At 37.5% G+C, this 19,890-nt stretch overlaps 1 protein-coding gene across 1 annotated transcript in view; it reads right to left on the bottom strand.

The window, feature by feature from the left end:
- Positions 1-2,595: 2,595 nt before the first annotated feature.
- The window catches only part of MYO6 (myosin VI), a 98,384-nt gene continuing 81,089 nt past the window's right edge, over positions 2,596-19,890 (bottom strand). Inside the window, exons 27-35 of the mRNA XM_052645655.1 lie at positions 18,920-19,083; positions 16,216-16,239; positions 15,775-15,804; positions 13,999-14,037; positions 10,280-10,383; positions 8,897-9,028; positions 6,094-6,120; positions 3,306-3,524; positions 2,596-2,795 (exon numbers count right to left, since the gene is read on the bottom strand). Coding sequence (XP_052501615.1) covers positions 2,596-2,795; positions 3,306-3,524; positions 6,094-6,120; positions 8,897-9,028; positions 10,280-10,383; positions 13,999-14,037; positions 15,775-15,804; positions 16,216-16,239; positions 18,920-19,083 — 939 coding nt within the window. The remainder of the gene's footprint in view (positions 2,796-3,305; positions 3,525-6,093; positions 6,121-8,896; positions 9,029-10,279; positions 10,384-13,998; positions 14,038-15,774; positions 15,805-16,215; positions 16,240-18,919; positions 19,084-19,890) is intronic.

The following is a 19,890-nucleotide window of genomic DNA, read 5'->3' as shown; positions in this document are numbered from 1 at the left end:
AAACTTCTAATTTTGTATCCCAATGAAAATGACTGATTAAAATTAAAATTTACATTTGATTCATCCAGTTTTCGTCTGGCATTTCTGGGTTTGACTGCGAACACTGCAAGAAGCTGCATCCACATTTTTCAGAACGCCACCTCCACTATTTCCCTCAAAGGATGAAGGGTCCTAGGCTTCTCCAGCAAAGGGGCTTCTGCGTGGGTGGAGCTGTTATACGGAGGTGACTGGAAGTCTATCTGAACTAGGGCAGGTCTCCTGGAGTCAGAACTCACTCAGGAGACTACTTAAAATAGATGTGTTCCAGGACAGCTGTGTAACACAATTAGCAATAAAATGACTTCAGGCTTCAGACTGACGATAATTTTATCAGCTATTAAAGTAAAACACTATAAAGATCTGTAACAATGCTTTGCTGTGATATATTTCTTTTTTAAAAAATACTCGTAATTATTATTTCTTAGCTAAACTTTTTTCTGTACCCTTCAGTGATTCAAAGAGCATAAAGGTCAGGCCCATTTCACAAACCCTTTGAGCAACTAAAGCTTTCCAATGCCTAGACAATGATCTGTGGCATCATAAAGAAACTTGATTCGGACAGGATCTGAGCTGTAAAAACAGAAGTAAACTGCTCTCAGAGCACTAGGTTCCAGTCTGTGCTTGAGATGGGCACGGACTGTGATACATTTCCCACAAATTCTTCACAACTTTACGTTCTCTCGTTTCCATAATTTAACCTATGTGACGAAGTGCCTGCATGGATCCTGGACACACACAAAACTGTTTCTGGAAACAGAACTAAAGACACAAGGCATTACAAATCTATTTGGTTACTAAATTTTCTTCCAGGACTCTACTCGCTACCAGTTAAAAAAAAAAGCTTTTAATTCACTATCCTGTACAAATAAAAACACCAGTTAAAGCCAAGTGATAAGAAGAGGAAGAAGAGGACATTTATTTTCAGTAACCAGACCTTCTGTCACCAAATCACAGGGACCGCATGACCCAGGGGTGGGTGAGTCTATGCAGTAATACAGCTTTCAAAGGATGATCACATCGACGTTCTCAACAGGACAGACAGGACCATTTAATTTCTTTAACAGAAGACCATCATTTGCACAGTGTCATAATAAATAAATATCTCTACACTAAGACATATTATGAGAGAAGCAATTCCGAAAACAGTGTCTGGCTCACAAGCTCTAACCTAGTCAGCTGGGAAATACTTTCCTAACTGAGGTGGCTCTCTCTAGGAGAAAAAAAAAATTACTGGAAATTCATTTCAAAGGTTTAGAGTCTTTGAACATCAGGGAAAAAAGGTACAGAGAATAATTTTATTTTCTAATTTTATTCTAAAATACAAACAAGACTCCTTAGGACTATGTCAACATAACTCCTTGATGTATTTCTGTTTCCAAATTCCTAATATGAAAGTTAGAAATATCAGGCTTGAAACTGCTGACATTTGATCAAAACTAAACAGCACGCAAACAAAAGCATTTTTTAAAATTATCAGTTACATGAAACAAGCAATTTCTAAGTAGAGGGGTTTTTGAATTACAAAGCTTATAAAAGAGCTCTACAATTACCAGAATCTCAAAGGCCAAAAAAGACAATAGGAATTTTTTTTTAAAAACAGGAGTGTTTTGCAGCAGAACACTAGATTAAAATCACATGAAACAACTTGGACAAGATTCTGATATAAAACTGCAACTGAGATGAAACTGAAATATCTGAATTCAGTCAGTTAAGCCAAACTGCCTCCTAAAACCTATTTCTTTTTCTAAATGAAACAAAAGTTATCTCAAAACTTTCAAGCATTTAAATGATCCAAATTTCCTTTATCTGTTCATGGAGTGTAAGAACATATTCTTATAGCAACACAATGTGATAGAAAAGCAGAGCAAATCTGTGCAGAATACTATGTACCTTCTCTATCAAAGATTGTATCAGACACATCAAGGCTCTCTCCAGAATTCTAGAACTTCAGGTAAATTACTTTACTCAAACTAAGACGTTGCAAAACAGTGGCGGGGGGGGGGGGGGGGGGGGGGGGGAATTTCCACCTTTGATGGAAATTTCCATGAATTTCTAAAAAAGTGAGTAAAGGAAGGATACAGCTTTCAGATAAAAAACACCAGTGCCTTGATCATTCTAAGTGCCTTGCTTTTTGTAAGAAAACTGAAGTTAAGTTTTCTTTATTCCAGTTTTATGGTACTGTGGCCTCCTTAAAAAGCAAGAATTCTGCATTAAAAAAAAAAAAACAAAAAAAAAACTTCTTTTCCTAGAGAACAGTTAAAATGGATTTAAGGTAGTCTGTTGGCAAAGAAAGAGAGATGTCAGAGTCTGTCCAAGTGTAACAAGTATCACAATGATGAGCGGTCTAACAGTTACAGCTGGATACCAGGAAAACAATTTTTCGGTCCCAAAGTCACTACCATAATTAACCTTGATTTAACAAAAAGCCATGATTAGTAAAATCTGTTCACTTTGTGTGAGTAATCCTAACTTGATCGTGGAAGGGTTCAATCTCTGGGGCACACTCCCTACCTAGTGCCATGGCAAGGCCTCCCAGCTGCAAGGGCAGCGCACCTTCTACTTTAACAGATTCTGCAGCATGGCCGTGGCATATGTGGGTCTGGCCTGCCTGCTCTCGATTGCACTCTGGAGATACTGGATGCCTCCACAGCGCTCCCAGATTTCTTCGAACTGTCTTGGCAGAATCTCAGCACCACGCTTTCGAGTCAGGCCTGTCTCTTCAAGATTCAACTCACACATCTCCATGTCATCCTTCCCTGCACGGATAGAGACATCAGAATTAACCATACCTCCTTTCAGATCTGTTTACTGTAAACTTTATTCCTGAAATGTCTACCAGTTGTCACAGATTTGAGAACTTTTAAAACTTCATTTCCTTCCTCGAAGGTTGAAATTTGCTTCATAAATTCACCAGTAAGAAACGTGTCCTCCCCCAAGTACACCATTTCAGAATGTGGTGAGGATGGAGGTGGTCCAACAAGTTACCAGGGTTAAGAGAAACGCCACAGTTCCTTAAACCACTACAAGGCAACCGATATAATTAGATACGCAAAGACACAGACAAGTTTCTGTGTGCTCCACGAGGACACAATCCAAACGATTGATTCCACGCTGTAAATAAGTTATCCTCAACTGATGTGATTTAACTGCAAAACTCCATTCCTCAACCCTGAACTTCACTGCATTATTACCTTAGCCCATTTCATTCGGACGGTATGCACTACTTTTCTGCTTTATAAATGTTTGTTCATGGGAATTGTACACACCAGCCACGAGGAGAATGGGGGGCTTGTCAGGATGAAGCTCCATCTGCCGGGCGATCCATGGTCCATCAAAATGGGCATACCACCAGCCTTTCTTCTTGTTCTGCGGGTCTTTGTACTGGTCTGCGGGGCGGATGAATGGGATGCGGAAGAAACGCTGCTGTCGGTTCATCTCGATCTCCTGCTGCCTGGCAGGGAGCTGGGCTGCCGGGTTCTGCTGAGCTGTCACAGGGAATAAGGACAGTCACCCAAGGGATAAGGTAAACAGTCTTTAATCCTAGAATGCATTACCAATTTTTTTTTTAAGCCGAGACAGGGGGTCCTGATAGTGAATTTAAAACAAAATGTAAATATGAATTCTCTACAAATAAATACAATTCAAAGCAGGATTTTTTTTTTTTTTTAGAATATTCTCTCCCCCCACACACACCCCAACCACCAGCACCACATCACCAGCACCACTGGCAGCAGCAATAACAACAGCAGCCCCCAGCAATTCCCACAAATGCTTGCATCCCTACCCAAAATGAACTCATGCAATGAACTCACACGGCAGGAAGGCAAACTAGTTCTGTTTACTAGATTTATAGTTTTCCTCCAAGGAGTTCATATGAACACTGCAGAATGATTTTTATGGGACGATTTATGATGAAACAAATAGCAATTTTACAAATCTAAGGGATTCTAGGTATTAGACAATTTAACCACAATTTCCTCAAAGAAGTGAAAGACATAAAAGTTTTCTCATTTGCCAACTGATCTGGGGATTTAAAATGGCCAAGATAACACAGATATTTTATGAATAAGATTTAAACAACTTCATGGCAACAAAACTGTAACAGTAAGCATGAACTTTCACTCAGATTTACTTACTCTGAAATTAGACTTCTCTTGGAATAAAATCCATTGTAGTAAGTGGAACGTGTATAATATTTGGTTCTCTTTGCCAATGGAAAAGAAAAATCCTTGCTTTTCTGTTAACACTGAGTATTGAGCTCACAGTAACCTCTTTTCCCTTGCTCAATTTTCATTATGGTTGGTTTTTTTTTTTTTTTCCTGAAAACACAGTTCTCTGGGGCAATGACTTTACATCTTCAGGAGCATAATTATGGTTAATCTGTTTGATATTCTCTATACTCACAACTTTAAAGGTAGACCAATCATTTACTGCAGCTCAGTTAAGAATCTCACTGAAACTAAGTACGTCAATGAAAACTTATATGTCTAAGTCAAGGACAGTCACATGGCTTTTGTAAGACTTTCCAAGTACTGAAAGGATGAAATTACTCTTATTCTACCTCTTGCACCAACAGCAAAAGCTACAGAGCAGCTGAATTTATTTCTGTGCAAACAACAGAAAGCAAAAAGCAGTTAGCAAAGTTGTATATGCCTATGAGAAGAGAGTCCCAGCTTTGTTAGTGATTTAAAAAAGCTGTACCGCCTTCAGCATGTTACCAGAGAAGAGCTTATTTATCCTCTCATTCCTAGTCCCTCAAAACAACTTACAGTTCAGTGTTTCCACTTCGAGTTTTAAAAACTAGCTACTCTTCAGGATATACACTAACTCAAAACTAAAACAGTTTATTAAAAGGATTAAAAGGAAAAAACCCTCCCTTCCATCTTAAACAGTGAATTAGAAAACAAGGTCCTACTGATCGAAACATACTAGATACCAATGGCCACACATTAGTATAACCTACTTTTTTTCTTTCAAAATAACAATCTCCTGTTGGATAAAATTAAGAAACCCAACAGAAAGCCTTGGATGGCTTTTTTTTACTAATGTGAGAAAGCAAACTGTATTTGGCAAGCCTGGAAATGAACAGTCATCTGGAAAAGTACAAAGATACAGATGTGGAAAGCTTAAAACTAATCTTCTAAACAACTATTTCTTTCACATTCAATTGTTCTTCTAAAGTGTATGAAAATGTTTCAAATCTTTAAGTTTGTAAGTTACTAGAAGCAGTAAAAAATAATTATGTGCAACCATTTGGCAAATAAATATGGCATCATATTCAAATCATTACTGTTCAACTGATTCTAGAAGAAATTTACTGTACACTAAGATGACTCAAAGATTTTTACATTATCAAAACACATGTATCATAGGAAGCTATAGAAGTATCAGAATAATCTTCTCTTCCTATTAAGAGGTATTCTATTAAGCTGTGTACATTATCACATGAAAGTCAAATCTCTTTGGACAGAAATCCTTATACTATTACAGCATTTGAAACCAGCACCTAAAGTTAGTCTTTATTCTAAAAGACTAGCTGCTCATTAAGATAGAGTTTTGCTACAATAAGAATTGTATATACTCAGCTTAAAATGCTAGGTTTTTTAAAAAGGAAGCAATTTGGTAAAATAGGGACTTCCCAGGTGGAGCACTGGTAAAGAGTCCGCCTGCTAGAGTAGGAGATGCAGGTTCAGTCCCTGGGTTGGGAAGATCCCCTGGAGCAGGAAATGGCGAGCTGCTCCAGTATTCTTGCTTGGAAAATTCCATGGACAGAGAAGCCTGGCTATAGTCCATGGGGTCGCAAAGAGTCAAACATGCCTGAGCGACTGAGCACTTCGATAAAGTAACAGATTAATTAAATTTTTTTCTGCAAATATATTTTGGAGTGATCCAAATGAAAGTACTATCTCAAATTAAGTATCTTAGTACATATAAACCAAAATTAATGTACTATAATTCACCTTAAAATTGTAGCAAAACAATGTTTAGAAGTTAGTACTTTATATTTTTAACCCATCTTCCAGTTAGCTCATGAGTAACCACCCATTGACTTACGTGAATTGTTCAAAAATGGTGCAAAATCTGTGAACAAATATTTTATGTTGAAGAAAAGATAAAAATGCCAAAAATGTTAAATAAGCATTCTTCTAATTCATAATGATTTCCCCTCAATGGAGGTGGTGACTAACAGATAAATTCCCTATCCATAGCCAAGTACTCCTATAATAACTTACAAGTAGATGCTGCTTTCCAACTTTTAAAAATCTATTTTATGTTTGGGGGACATCCTGCTTGATAGACATACAAAGAGGACCGAAATTTAATTTTTAAACACAGCAATATCCAAATAAAAATCCAAAACAGCAACTTAATAATCAACATGAGAGTACCATTAAAGTATTACTAGAATTTTTGTGGGGGGGGGGGAAGAGAATAACTCATAAATTCATTAAAAATGCTTTTTATATAGAGAAAAAGCACTACCACACTTACATATACTCAGCAGGTTTTAATTTCTTCACACTGTCTTAAATCTTAAGCTGACAACATTTTTAGTTAGGGACGATGAAATAAAACTACTCTCCAAAGTCACTGTTTCAAGCAAGTAAATATAAACCTTTACTGGGTAATTTGCTACTGCCCCCCGAAATTATTTCTGAAAGCCTCTTTCCAGGGTAAATGTGCTGAGGGGCATGCTCCCCTACTACAGCAAAAGGAAATGGGTTTCTGAGCCTCCCAATTCCTAACTCTTCAGAACTAATCACGAGTTGCCAACGTCTTACTCTTTAAGGCAGCAACACCAAGGTTATATTTTTGTTAATCGCTAGGTTGTCATCATTTTGCTTTCTCAAATTAAGGAATTCTAATCCTTCTAAATATTAAACTGCAGAGCCATTGCTTTTACAAGTCAAGCAGCTGCACCATTAGGAAACCTCCTGGAGAACAGAATTTTCTCAAATAAGCTGTTAAGCATCTTGGTGCTCGTCACCTTTCCTTTTAACTGTATTCCTGTGTCAGAATGAGTTTTACATGAGAGAAAAATAAAAATGTACTTTTCAGAGCAGAAGTTACATTTTACCCTGAAAATGCACCATGTTCAATTAAAACTCTCTGAAGATTACATATATGTGGAGTATGTCCATATACAAGTCCTAGTTTTGTTCACATATCAGATGGGACCCTTGGGAAATTTTCTTAATCTACTCTGTTGTTCTTCCCAGTGGTACATTACGAATGGAAACAGTATGGGAACCAGTAAGGTAAGCCACATTTTATTTGCTCCTTTTGGGGCAAAGTTGGCTGAGTAAGGTGCCAAAGTTTGGTTTGATACAATAATACAATAAATACTTACATATTCATTAAAAATGTGGATGTCAAATATGATAACATTTATTTCTTTAAAGAAGTGCAATCATTCAGATGTATAAATTTTAAAATAGAACATAAAGAAAGTCAATCAGTTGAAGGTCATGATTAGAAATTACAGCTAAAGATTATTGCTAAAAAGAATACTCCTTTGCCATTTTCACAAAACACAGCAACGGTGGTAGGAACATGGTACAGACAGTGAACAGAGAATGGAATCACTGTGTCATCTTCAATTCCCAGAGACAAAGTTTTAAACCAGAGAAGAGTGTGGTAGTTACAGAAGAGCAATGTTTAGAGGGCTTTCCACCTGCCATCTCTTAGTTGCAAGGCAAGCTTACTGCTCTTTCAAGAGTCTGACATTCCAATTGACGACACCCATAAGCAGTCACTAGCACGTCCCTTCCTCAATCTAATCTTTGCAACAGCATAGAAACACTTAAATTTTACCATCTAATTGCCTTTCATCAAACACTGTTTTATTTGCTAGGAAGGTAGTAAGGAGACAAAATATAACCATGAGCTCATTTCCTAAGTCAGCTTGGGTCATGCATGGCTAAACTATACTATCAAGAATTGGGGATAGACCTCTTTAAAAAAAAAGATATTAATAGCTGTCATCTTGACATTAACCAGAATTAACCTAATAAACTGCTCCTGTAGCAAGTTGAATAAATGAAATTCTAACTATTAAGACTGAAATTACAACTCACAGTTATTCTTACTTAATGTTAAAGCTAGTATGTGCTTTTACTAGGTCATGACTCTTCTGCTGTATTCCCCAATTTCACATATACAGCTTTGCCTTTAGAACAGCAAAGTAGCAAGATTCATTTTTAGGTCTCAGTCAAAAAATCAAATTCTGGTTGCAGGAAAATTCTTCTAAACCAAGGTACTATTTCTCACTCTTATATTTTCACAATATTATAAAGTGAATCAGACATGACTGAGTGACTTCACTTTCAAATTTCACTTTCATGCACTGGAGAAGGAAATGGCAACCCACTCCAGTGTTCTTGCCTGGAGAATCCCAGGGACGGGGGCTGGTGGGCTGCCGTCTGTGGGGTCACACAGAGTCGGACACGACTGAAGTGACTTAGCAGCAGCAGCATTTGCAATAAATATTCTTTTTTCATAGTACTCTTTATATTTCTACACTTAATCTTTACATATGTCTGTATATGCATATGTGCAAAGAATATGTATTTACAGCATTATCACACAACTTCCTCAGTAGAGGCAATTCTTACCCCTAAAAATTATCTTAACAAGCAAATTCAATACTTGTAAAAAAATATGACTTTAAAGTATTATTTACCCAACAGAAATAATACTTTGAAAGATAAGCCATTATGGTTGTGTTAGGTTCAGTGGACCCACAGTTCTAAAGTAAGAGGAAACTTGGAGAGTTTTACCCAAATGCGTTATACATAGTTACATGTAATTATACACATATACTTTGGAACATTTAGAAGTACAGATGTGTTTTTACCATAATCAGTAACAGACTTTGGAGCACGCTGTTCTGTTTCGGTATTTCTCTTCTTGTTCTTGGATTTCCAAGCATGATACACTTTTAGTCGCCTATGAAATTCTTCTCTGCAAGCTGCCAGGAGCTCAATATCTATCAGGTACATAGAAAGATTTAAAAAAAAAAGCAATTAACATCCTAATTTAGTTCTCTAGCATAATTATTCTTTGGCATAAACATACATATTTTTAAATGAAGGTTTCATTTTTAAATTAACAGTACAAAATCAAAAGTAAACCAATTATTGCCAAAGATGAGTACTTTCATGGTAATACTATTTTTTAATACTTACAGAGCATTTTCTTATGCATAACTACTATCTTATATCTTTACTCCACACAAGAACTCTGGACCAAACAGGTCTTTTATAGATAAGGAACTTGGATCAGAGAGGTTAAGTCATTTGTCCAAGGTCATAGACCAGAATAACAGAATAAGAAGTCACTGTGCTCGAATATAAGCTAGATTTAAAAGCACTACATGTCTTACATTTGTAATTATGCAGATAAATTCAGTGACAAGGGAAAAAACAACAGTGAGGCATCCTGCACAGTTATGACGTCTGAGGTCCTAGTTACAGTGTCCCAAATTCAAATACTATGACTGACACGTGAACACAACTGTGTGAGATCCCCTGGATACAGTATTTTACTCAGTTCTGTTGGAAGAAAAACAGCTTTAAAAAGGAAAAACTCCACTGTCATTTTTCACTCTACATTTATGGGCCAAAATTCTTGCTGGGATAATCCCATGGACAAAGGAGCCTGAAGGGGTATAGTTTACGGAGTTGCAAAGAGTTGGCCACAACTGAAGCAACTGAGCTCAGAGCCCAAAAGGGCCTGATACGCAGGCATTCAGCTATTACGGATAATGACAGGAGTGCTGTGAGCTGTGCTCAGTCGCTCCGCCGTGTCCGACTCTGTGGCCCCATGCACCGCAGCCCGCCGGGCTCCTCCGTCCGCGGGATTCTCCAGGCAAGAATACCGGAGTGGGCTGCCATGCCCTCCTCCAGGGGATCTTTCCAACCCAGGGATCGAACCCAGGTCTCCCGCACTGCAGGAGGACTCTTTACTGTCTGAGCCACCAGGAAGCACATGTTAGGAGAGTCAGGCACTGATACAGCCCTAACTGTAACTTCTCTGTGCTCTTCCTCTCTGGCCCGCAAAATCAATTTAACTTAATATCTGTCTTTTAGCTTTGTGAAGAAACGAGGTCTTCACGCAAGGTGTGAGTAAAAAGAGACTGGCTTCAACTAATTTATATGAAAAAAATTCCCACCCCAATCTAGGTATTTACTTGCCAGCTACGGAACCGTCCCACTTTTCATCCTACTTGTACACTTACCACAAGAAGTATTGATGGTATCTCGGAGTTCTGCGTATTTCCACTTACTAAGATCGTGTTTCTTGGTACCAGCAGCCGCCTTGGTGGCTTGTACAGCAGGGCCTCTGTAATTATTACACATTTTTACATACTGAAACTAGAAACACAAAATACTGACTAAATAGGCAAGAAAATGAACCTAAGTTTGCAAGCTGGAAACAACTACTGGAAAATATAATTTTTTTATCTTTAATAGATGAGATTAAAAATGGTATACTATGGAATGCCCCGGCAAATTAAAATTTTCCACTGCATCATTTTTGTATGAGATTTTAAATCAGAACTTCTAATTCCAATATTCTAGTACCATGGACTCAGAAGTTCTGATTTAAATATTTTTAAATTTAAAATTTTTAAATACTTGTTTAAATATTTTACCCATATCTGTTTAAATATTTTAACTCATGGATATATGATCAAGACTTAATACATTTATATATATAGTGTGTATATATATATATTCCTCAAAATCAAAACCACAATGAGGTATTACCTTACACTAGTCAGAACGGCATCATCAAAAAGTCTACAAATAATAAATGCTGGAGAGAATGAGCAAAAAAAGAGAACCCTCCTAGGCTGTTGGTGGGAATGTAAATTGGTACAACCACTATGGAGAACACTATGGAGGTTCCTTAAGAAACTAATAACAGAACTACCACATGATCCTGCAATCCCACTCCTGGGCATATATTCAGAGAAAACCATAACTGGAAAAGATACATGCACCCCAATGTTCATAGCAGAGTTATTTACAACAGCCAGACATAGAAGCAACCCAAATGTCCAGCGACAAATGAATGGATAAAGAGGATGTAGGTATAATTAATAGATACAATGGACTATTACTCAGCCATAAAAAGGAATAAAATGCCATTTGCAGCAACATGAATGGACCTAGAGATTACTGTACTAAGTCAGACAGATAAAGACAAATATCAAGTGATATCTCTTATATATGGACTCTAAAAGAAAAAAAAAAAGACACAAATGAACTTATTCTCAAGACAGAAAAAGATCACAGACACAAAAAACAAACTTATGGTTGCCAAAGGGGAAAAGCTGGTAGGGAAGGGATAAATTGAGAAGCTGGAATTAACATATACATACTATTATGTATAGAATTAATAGCCAACAATGACCTATTGTATAGCCCAGGAACTAAGCTCAGTATTATGTGATTATGTGACGTGAAAGTCGCTCAGTTGTATCTGACTCTTTGCAACCCCAGGGAGCATACAGTCCATGGAATTCTCCAGGCCAGAATACTGGAATGGGTAGATGTTCCCTTCTCCAGGGGATCTTCCCAACCCAGGAGTCGAACCCAGGTTTCCCTCATTGCAGGCAGATTCTTTGCCAGCTGAGCCACCAGGGAAGCCCAGGAATACTGGAGCGGATAGCCCATCCATGTAGTAAGGGAAAAGAATCTAAAAAAGTATATACGGAACTGCTGTGCTATACACTTACACAATACTGTAAATCTACTATACTTTAATTGAAAATTGTTTTTAAAAATCACATACTTTAAGATCGTTAGAAGCACGTGACGGGTTAAGGGCCAGTCACCTGCAGACTGTTGTAAGCTGCAGATGACCAAGCCCCAACCGTTCCTACTGGCTGATTCTCCCTGAATGTCTGGATATTTACAAGTCCCCAGGGGAGTAGCCAAACTGCCACCCTTTGCATAAGTCTCCAGAAGAGCTGCTGGAGCCTGGAAACTTTGTGACTTTTGAGTTCAGGTCAAAAGTTTGAAAAGTTCTATAAGCAGATAAAACCACATCTTGGTATTCAGTGAGTAATAATATGACAACCAGTAAATTAAAGGAAAATGGTTGTAGGTCATGAGACAGATAACGGAGATTCCAAAGGGTACAAGTACTATAACATGCCCCAACTGGTAGGAACATTTGAGTGGGAAAATAGAAAGAAATAAAAAATAAAATACATATATTTACAATATAAAAAGTAAAATAATAAATAGTTTAAAAATTAAATGGGATAAGCTGTTTCACAGCAATGCTCCTGAGGGATGACCATGGTATAATGTTCAAAATGACCTCATATTTTCTCAGCATTTTACATTTTGAAAGACAACAGCAAACATGGCAAGCAACCAAGACATAAGACACTTAATGAGACTAATGTTATTTAAAAATGATGCTTGAAAATATGAATCGTCCTTCCTGAAATAAAATTACTCCTTCGGTGCTAAGCTTAAAATTGAAACAAGGTACTTGTGACTCTTCGAAAGGGGTAGTTATGCATTTTTAGAGAATAAAAAGTAGCATACTTCACTCTACATACTTAAGACCTGTTAGACCTGATGATTTTTAGTCACTTATAAGCCAAGTTAAAGAATAGTGTGTGCCCGTTTAGTCCTTCCTGCATTTTCATGGTTACAATCTGTTTCAAGCTCACTGCAGAATTTCTTCATAAGCCGTGTAACTGGCTATTCTTCACAGAGCTTTTTGTTCTTAAATGCTTTGCTCAAAACAAGCCAGCTGTGTGTCAGCAAGCTCTCTCTATTACCCTTAACAATAAACTATGCTTTTAACATTATTCAAATATCTGTTTTTTCTTTCCTGCAATCTGAAACCACCATTCAATAAGTTTAACCAAAAAATTATCTTTTCTTCCTAGCTCTTCTACCAGTCTTTTCTAGAAAGGCAGCTCAAATTATGCATTTTTGCTGTTTTCTTTCCTTTTGAAAGAGAAAGTGATTTTACACAATATACAGCTTTATAGATGGTCAGAATATACATGAGATGTTGATATACATAAGATGTATTTTGATACTTCTAAAAATCACACTGAATTCAAATTATTACTGCTTGAAATATGGTTTTACTGTTACCAACTTTTAATTCATATTACCTCAGAGAAAAATACACCTGCTAAAAAGCATATTCAGCATCCTAAGAAGGACATAAATCAAATTCACGTAAATGCTCCCCTCAGCTTTGGAAGTATTAAGATAGAAAATGAAGGTTCACTTTCAACGACCGATTATTTAGACTTGTTATAAAGACAATCATGTGAACAACAGAGTAAGGCAGTGGCAAAATTGACTTTGATTTTAAAAAAAAAACATTAATTTGAACACTTTCAATTAGCTCTGTAAGTTCAGAATTGAAAGTTAAAAGGTTGATTCGTATCCAGGTGATAATGGACCAGATCCTGCTGGGAAGCCCTACCCCTCGGTGGCTCAGCTCAGCTTTTCCACCCTGGTCTTCCATCCCTGTGCCGTGGTGGGCAGGGGCCTGGGCCACACGCTTCCTCACTTCTCCTTCCTTCCCCAGGCAGAGTGGGTCTCAGTCAGGGGGCAGCACCACCCTCAGGGGGCGTTTCAAAGCGTCCCTTCTGTCACAAGGACAGGAAGGGTTCCCCGACTGAGGCTGAACTGGTGGGGTCCCAGGTGAGGGCGACAGCACCGGCAACAAGGGACAGTCCCGCCCGAACACCAGTCGTATCCCCACTGAAAAAGGCCAATTTACAGGAGCTCTGTTGTTTGTTTTTTATAACCTTTTTCTACGTTAGTGTGGCAAGAGGGCAGAGTGACATTACTTGTACAGGAAATTTACGTGGGAAGAACAGGCTACTCTATGTAACAGGTTCTGGTCCAAGTGATGAAAATATGATTTTGATGTGACACTGATCTCCCCAAATTACACTGCACTAACCTAGTCAAAATTTCTGACATCTCTTTCGCCATTTGCTCCCTATAAGAAAAATAAGATTACAAGTTATATAGGACAACTATATAAAAGTATAATGAAAATTTCAATAAGATTATTGCTTTAGTAACCATACACTATTATTTTACTTTGCAAAAGTTGGTAATACACTTTCTGTAGCCATAAAATACAACAAAATTTCTGTTTAAATCCAGTTAAAGTTATTTGAACTTCATTTTTGCAGTAGAAACTTTTGGATAATGAGAGCCATGCTTCTGTGATATTTTTATGTATAGAATATAATCAGCATGTTCTAAATGCAAACAGGGAACTTGGCGGAATTCAGAATCTGTATGTACAAGGATTTTTGCACTGGGGTTGCTTGGTAAATATTAATTAGGGCATAATGGTGGTACACCAAATGATCTATTTTACTGTGTCAGAGTTTAAATAAGAGTCTGATGTGCTCAAAACTCTAAAATTCTAAATTAAAGCATGCCTGAAAAAATTCAAATGCATCAAGCACTTGTTAAATTAAAGATCAGAAGTGTTCTGACCTTCCAAGGATAAACATTTCCCAAAGGCAAAAACTTACTTTTTTTATTAACCAGAAGACTGTAACTTTTCTCAAAATCTGCTTAATGCTGTATAATGGAAGGTTCATGTAATCATATTCATCAGCTTCATTAGTACTTTATTTTCCTGTTTTGCTCTCTTCCTTCATAATCAATCATTCATTCATTCTATTCATCAGACTCCGGTAACCTCAAAAATCTTATAAATCAGCAAAAATCAAGAGAAAAGAAGATGGCCGTGTTTGCTTCAGGGCTCAGAGCTGGGCCCTGATCATAAAGGAGATCTCATGGCATTTAACTGACTCAAACCAATTTCTTACATCAAGTTGCATTGGTAGATTCATGGTGATTCTATGTATATGTGAAAACATCTGAGTAACTACTATTGTTTTTCTATAGTTGAGAGTCAGCACTTTCATATTAAAACAAATAAAATGTAATGAAGTAAATAATTATAGACTACTGTCTTTTATTTCTCTTTTATGTGTATTATTTAGAGAAAACTATTAAAGTAGGTTGCATCATTTATGAAACATTTGTTATTGGTACTGGGATCTGATAGAGTTAAGAACCTTCACTATTAAGGGTACAGCTGGAGAAATAAAAGCTGTTAAACAAACTTCCAAATTTTATATATATAGCACATATACAAAAATATATGCAAAAAGTATATATTTTATGCATATAATGTATATGTATATCCCAAAATGTTACTTAGATTCTCTCTGTGGGGAGATTTTCATAACAAAAAGATACACGAGTACCACAGCTAGCAATACATATATATAACTTCAAATTATGAGCTGTTTTAGGTGTGAGCAGAATAAACTATTACACATACTGAAAGACAGCTATCTGCCATGACTCAAATACTTTAAATATTTTGTTTATTCTTATTTATATCTCTATATCTACTTCTATAAAGACATCAGCAAGGGAAAGTAAAAACACATAAAATGGGTGTTAAAGTTTAAACAAAGTTACCAAACACAAAGAAAGAAACCAAATCATAAACTACTGTGACTGAACACCAAAAAGGAGCATTAAACATTTTCCTGGGAAAAATAGTAATGATGATGATAGTAATAATGACATAAAATTTACTTCAATGAGGAAAATATTTCTCCTAAAAAGTATCCACAACCCATTAAAAAAGAGAAAAAAAAGTTTACACGATTAAGTCAACTTTAAAAGGGAAATGACATACGGTGTCATTGTGCGTCTTGTTCCATTAATTCTGCGAAAAGAATACATATAATTTAGTGAATACCATAACCAATTCTGAACTGTGAAAATCTGGATTGTGCCAAATTTGTGTTTCAGTGACTTTGCAAATTGATTTTCAAAACTCCATTATCTCTATTTAACCTATGTATGAGAACACTCAGAATATTAATGTTTTTAAATCTTTATTACAAATGATTAGAAAAGGATAAACTAAAGGATAAAAACTAATGTGAAAATTAAGGAGTGAATATATTATATCTAGATTTTTAAAAATTACTCAGGTGGGGTTTGTGTTCGGTTTTAGTAGAATTTAGAAATGATAATATAAATGTGAAATCATTACTTTGCATCAAGGATCATTAGTGTTATTAAATGAGATCACAATTTGAAATACATTACATACGTAGAAAACAATTCTTACTTAGTTACTGGACGGAAATCCAAGCTGGAAAAGTAACTTGAAATTGTTTACTGCAGCAGAATCTATCTACATATATATTTTTAAATATATCACAGATCCCAAGAACATTTTCATGCCATATATTGAGAACAGAGTTCTTAGGTTCTTACTCATAAACATATTAGAAAGAGTTCAGCGCTAACTAACATAACATAAACATTCAAAAACTGTTGTAGCCCATGGAGTAAGATAAAATAATCAAACATGGGAAAATACATAAGAGAACATCATCCACAATAAAGTGTTAATGCTTGTAGTACAGTGTATAAAATAACCAGGTGGTTCAGAAGTGGAGGAGTTCACAGGAAACCGAGGGTAGGGAAAAGCTTCCTGGAAGACAGCTGGCCGAAAGGACCTGAAGGGACAGTCCAAGAAGGGGACATCATCCCTACAGCTATCCCACAGGAGAACTAAAACTCTTCTGCTGTTCAAGTCATAACTACTTGCGTATCTCCTAATTACCTCGTAGTGATCTCATCACCCAGTTAATGCCATTTAATTTAAATCATAGGTAGCTCATCCCTTATGCTAAAGTTCCTAAATGGTCCACTCTATCCAAGACCACTCACACTGGATGAACTGCATCTTTCTGAGGATGGGAAGGAGTCCACGAATGAGCTAGTATCTTATTCATAGTACACGGAATGACACTGGATAGAGCTAAATATTTCAAATGCTTAAACACAGAGTTAAGCCATAAATACCAACACGGGCTCCATTAAAGAGTTTTTCACTAAAGAGCTTCAGCCTTAATAATGTCAGCTCTGTCAAGTGCGGAACTTCCTCACACACACCATGGCCAGCCTTGGCTCACTGGGAACCCAGCCTAGCCCACTAGCTGGTTATCCACAGAGGCTGGTTATCACCAAGAGGCACGTGGAAGGAACTGAATCGCAGCTGGGCTGAACCTGCAGTTAAAAAGCCAGTATCAAGCAAACTCACTTTAGCTATAGTAAGAATGTTAGTAATTAAGAGCCCAAAGAGTGGCTCCAAACCAATGAGCTCAACAATTATTATAACACATAGGTCTATTCAGTTTATTTAAATATAACTTTCATGTACAATTCAAGCTCCAGAGCTCCCCAATATAATCACTCAGTACAAAACATGCAAAGGCAACTTCACATACCCTTTTCCTTACCTGTCTTTGTTTTCAACTAAATAAAATCTAATTGCCTTGTTCCAATGTGGACCAAATTTTCTACCTTTCACAAGGAAATAGCAACATCTAGTGGTCGTGTTTTAATTATTTTGTCATAAACAGCACTTGGACATTCTGAAAAGTAAGGTTACACACAGGCCCGCAATATATATACAACATAGGTACCTATGCATAAAGGAATTCCACAAATGAGTTTTGTTTTGTTTTTACAAATAAATAGTAATAACAAATGTTTGTACATTCCATATTTTTAAAAATGAATCTGTTGTAGTAAAACCTTCCTTCAACTTTTAGCAAGAACTTCTGTATTCCTCTGTTCAGTAGGAAGTTAGACATGGGCAGAAAGGCGAGGCCTGGCTGAAAAGGATGCAATCTGATTTCTAAACTCCATCCCAGACACACCTAGGAGAGCTCACAGATGCTACATGATAACCACAGAGACTCTGCAACTCCTGCACAGGCACCCTACCAACACAGTGGATACAAAAGAACCACAGAGGCTTCTCCAAGTAACCTTTGGCCATGAGGAGCCCAGTAAGGGCTGATGAATATTCTACAACTAATCTAACAGACTGAATTATGGGAAGATGTAAGCAACACAGTCTGCTGTTATATAATTTGAAATCGTCAATCGGCCTTGAGGGTATGCCTACTTGCATTCCCTTTCATTGACTGGTAGTGGGTACAAGCCCTACTCTGAACCAGGCATAACAAAAAGGGGGAGACTGGAAGAATAAAACAGGGAAGCCAAGAGGGGTGGATAGGAAGGATGAGGACTCCCTTGGGAGTTAAGCTGAAATTGTAACTTGTCTGTTGTTTAACACTTTTGGTCCACTGTTCCAAATTTTTGTTGCAAGGAGACAAGAACCAAGGAAGAGAAACAAACTGACTTGACACTTCCACACTGCATACTATTTAGAGATAATTCAGACCCGAGGAGCAAGTTATTTCCATGTGATTAAGCTGCCTTGTTGGAAGGGTAAATCTTATTTATTCTAAATCACAGTGGGAAAAGTATGTGTAAAATTTCTCAGGGGTTAGGGTATATGATACATTTGAAAAATTTGTAATACATTCCAGCCTCAAATATATTAAGCTGGATTATAACATATTCACCATTTTTATGCCAGTATCTAGTGGCAGATATTTAAAAACTGTCTACCCTTTATACAAGATTCTTTGATAGTTTCAGAGTAGACCAAGATGTTTCCTTTAAGTACTTATGAACTGAAATAGCAGTTTTCATTTTCAACGCAGCTTGATGAAATCAACAGTTTCATTGACTTAAGTGTAAAAGTAAACAGAAATAACTTTTAAGTGGCAAATATACCAAGACCTAGGCAACGTGACTTTCCCCCTGCTCCCCTTTCCATCGAAGGAGAGGCAAGGCGGCAGGTGAGTAAAGCAGCAGCGCCCTCCCCCAGGCGGCATCGCCCCGCCCACCCGAGCGCCCCGCCCACCTGCGTGCCCCATCCCGCCCCGCCCCCGGCCCACACGCGGTACCTGCGCAGCGCGGCCGGGTCGGCCTGCGCCTCGTCGCTGATGAGCTCGGCCTCGCTTCGGGCGATCCGTAGCGCCAGCTCTCGGTCCCGGCGCTCCTGCTCCAGAACCGCCTGCTGCTGGGTCTCCTCCTCCCGCTGCCGGGCCAGCTGCGCCTCCACCTCTGCCTGCCGGCACAGAAGGCCTTGACGCCGGGCCTCTCTCTGCTCATCCCCCTCACTGTACACACTTGCTCCATACACGTTTTTCTTTTCATTTTTTTTTTAAACTAAGAAATACATACTCTTTAACCAGAAATCTACCATCTTCTCCCCTTCTATATTATAATTAATGTTTCCTCATGCCCCAAAGTAAGAATCCGCCATTCTATCACTAGAATATGAGTCTCCCAAACATCACATCAGTAGCCTTGGTGTGACCTGAATACCAACACCTACACTGCAGATTTCAGGAATTTAAAGTCTTGGTTGTGTTCAGGATAAATCAGAAAGCCAAGACAGACCGACACTCAAAACAGGATTAATTATTCTCAGACATGGATTTTTTCTTTAAAGACGGTGGCAGTAGTGAGAGTATCTTAATCCTAACCTATTAATATTAGTATCTACAAAGTTATAAAATAACATTTTAAAATATTAGATAATTATGTTGTGACTGAATGCTGATCTGACTTTCCCCCTCTGAATGAAGACAAACTAATACCTACTAAACAAGGCACTGTTCTAAATGCTTTAATAGGTATTATCTCATTTAATGCTCACAATTATTATTTATCTCCATTCCAGAAAGACAACTGTGGCCCACAGTCACTCACTGTAACTCCTGCAATATCACAATTTCTGTCAGTGAGAGGCTGGATTTGAACTCACTTCCCTAGCTCCAAAGTCCCTTCCTATAACCACTTCTGAAACTGCCTTTGCTCTCTAGGATAAATCAGTGACAATTTATCTAGTAAATGAAGATCTTCTTTTGTT

Source organism: Budorcas taxicolor, chromosome 9, assembly GCF_023091745.1.
Source record: "Budorcas taxicolor isolate Tak-1 chromosome 9, Takin1.1, whole genome shotgun sequence".
Taxonomy (NCBI): Eukaryota; Metazoa; Chordata; class Mammalia; order Artiodactyla; family Bovidae; genus Budorcas; species Budorcas taxicolor.
The sequence above is the reverse complement of the archived record's forward strand: the minus strand, read 5'-3'. Positions and strand labels throughout refer to the sequence as shown.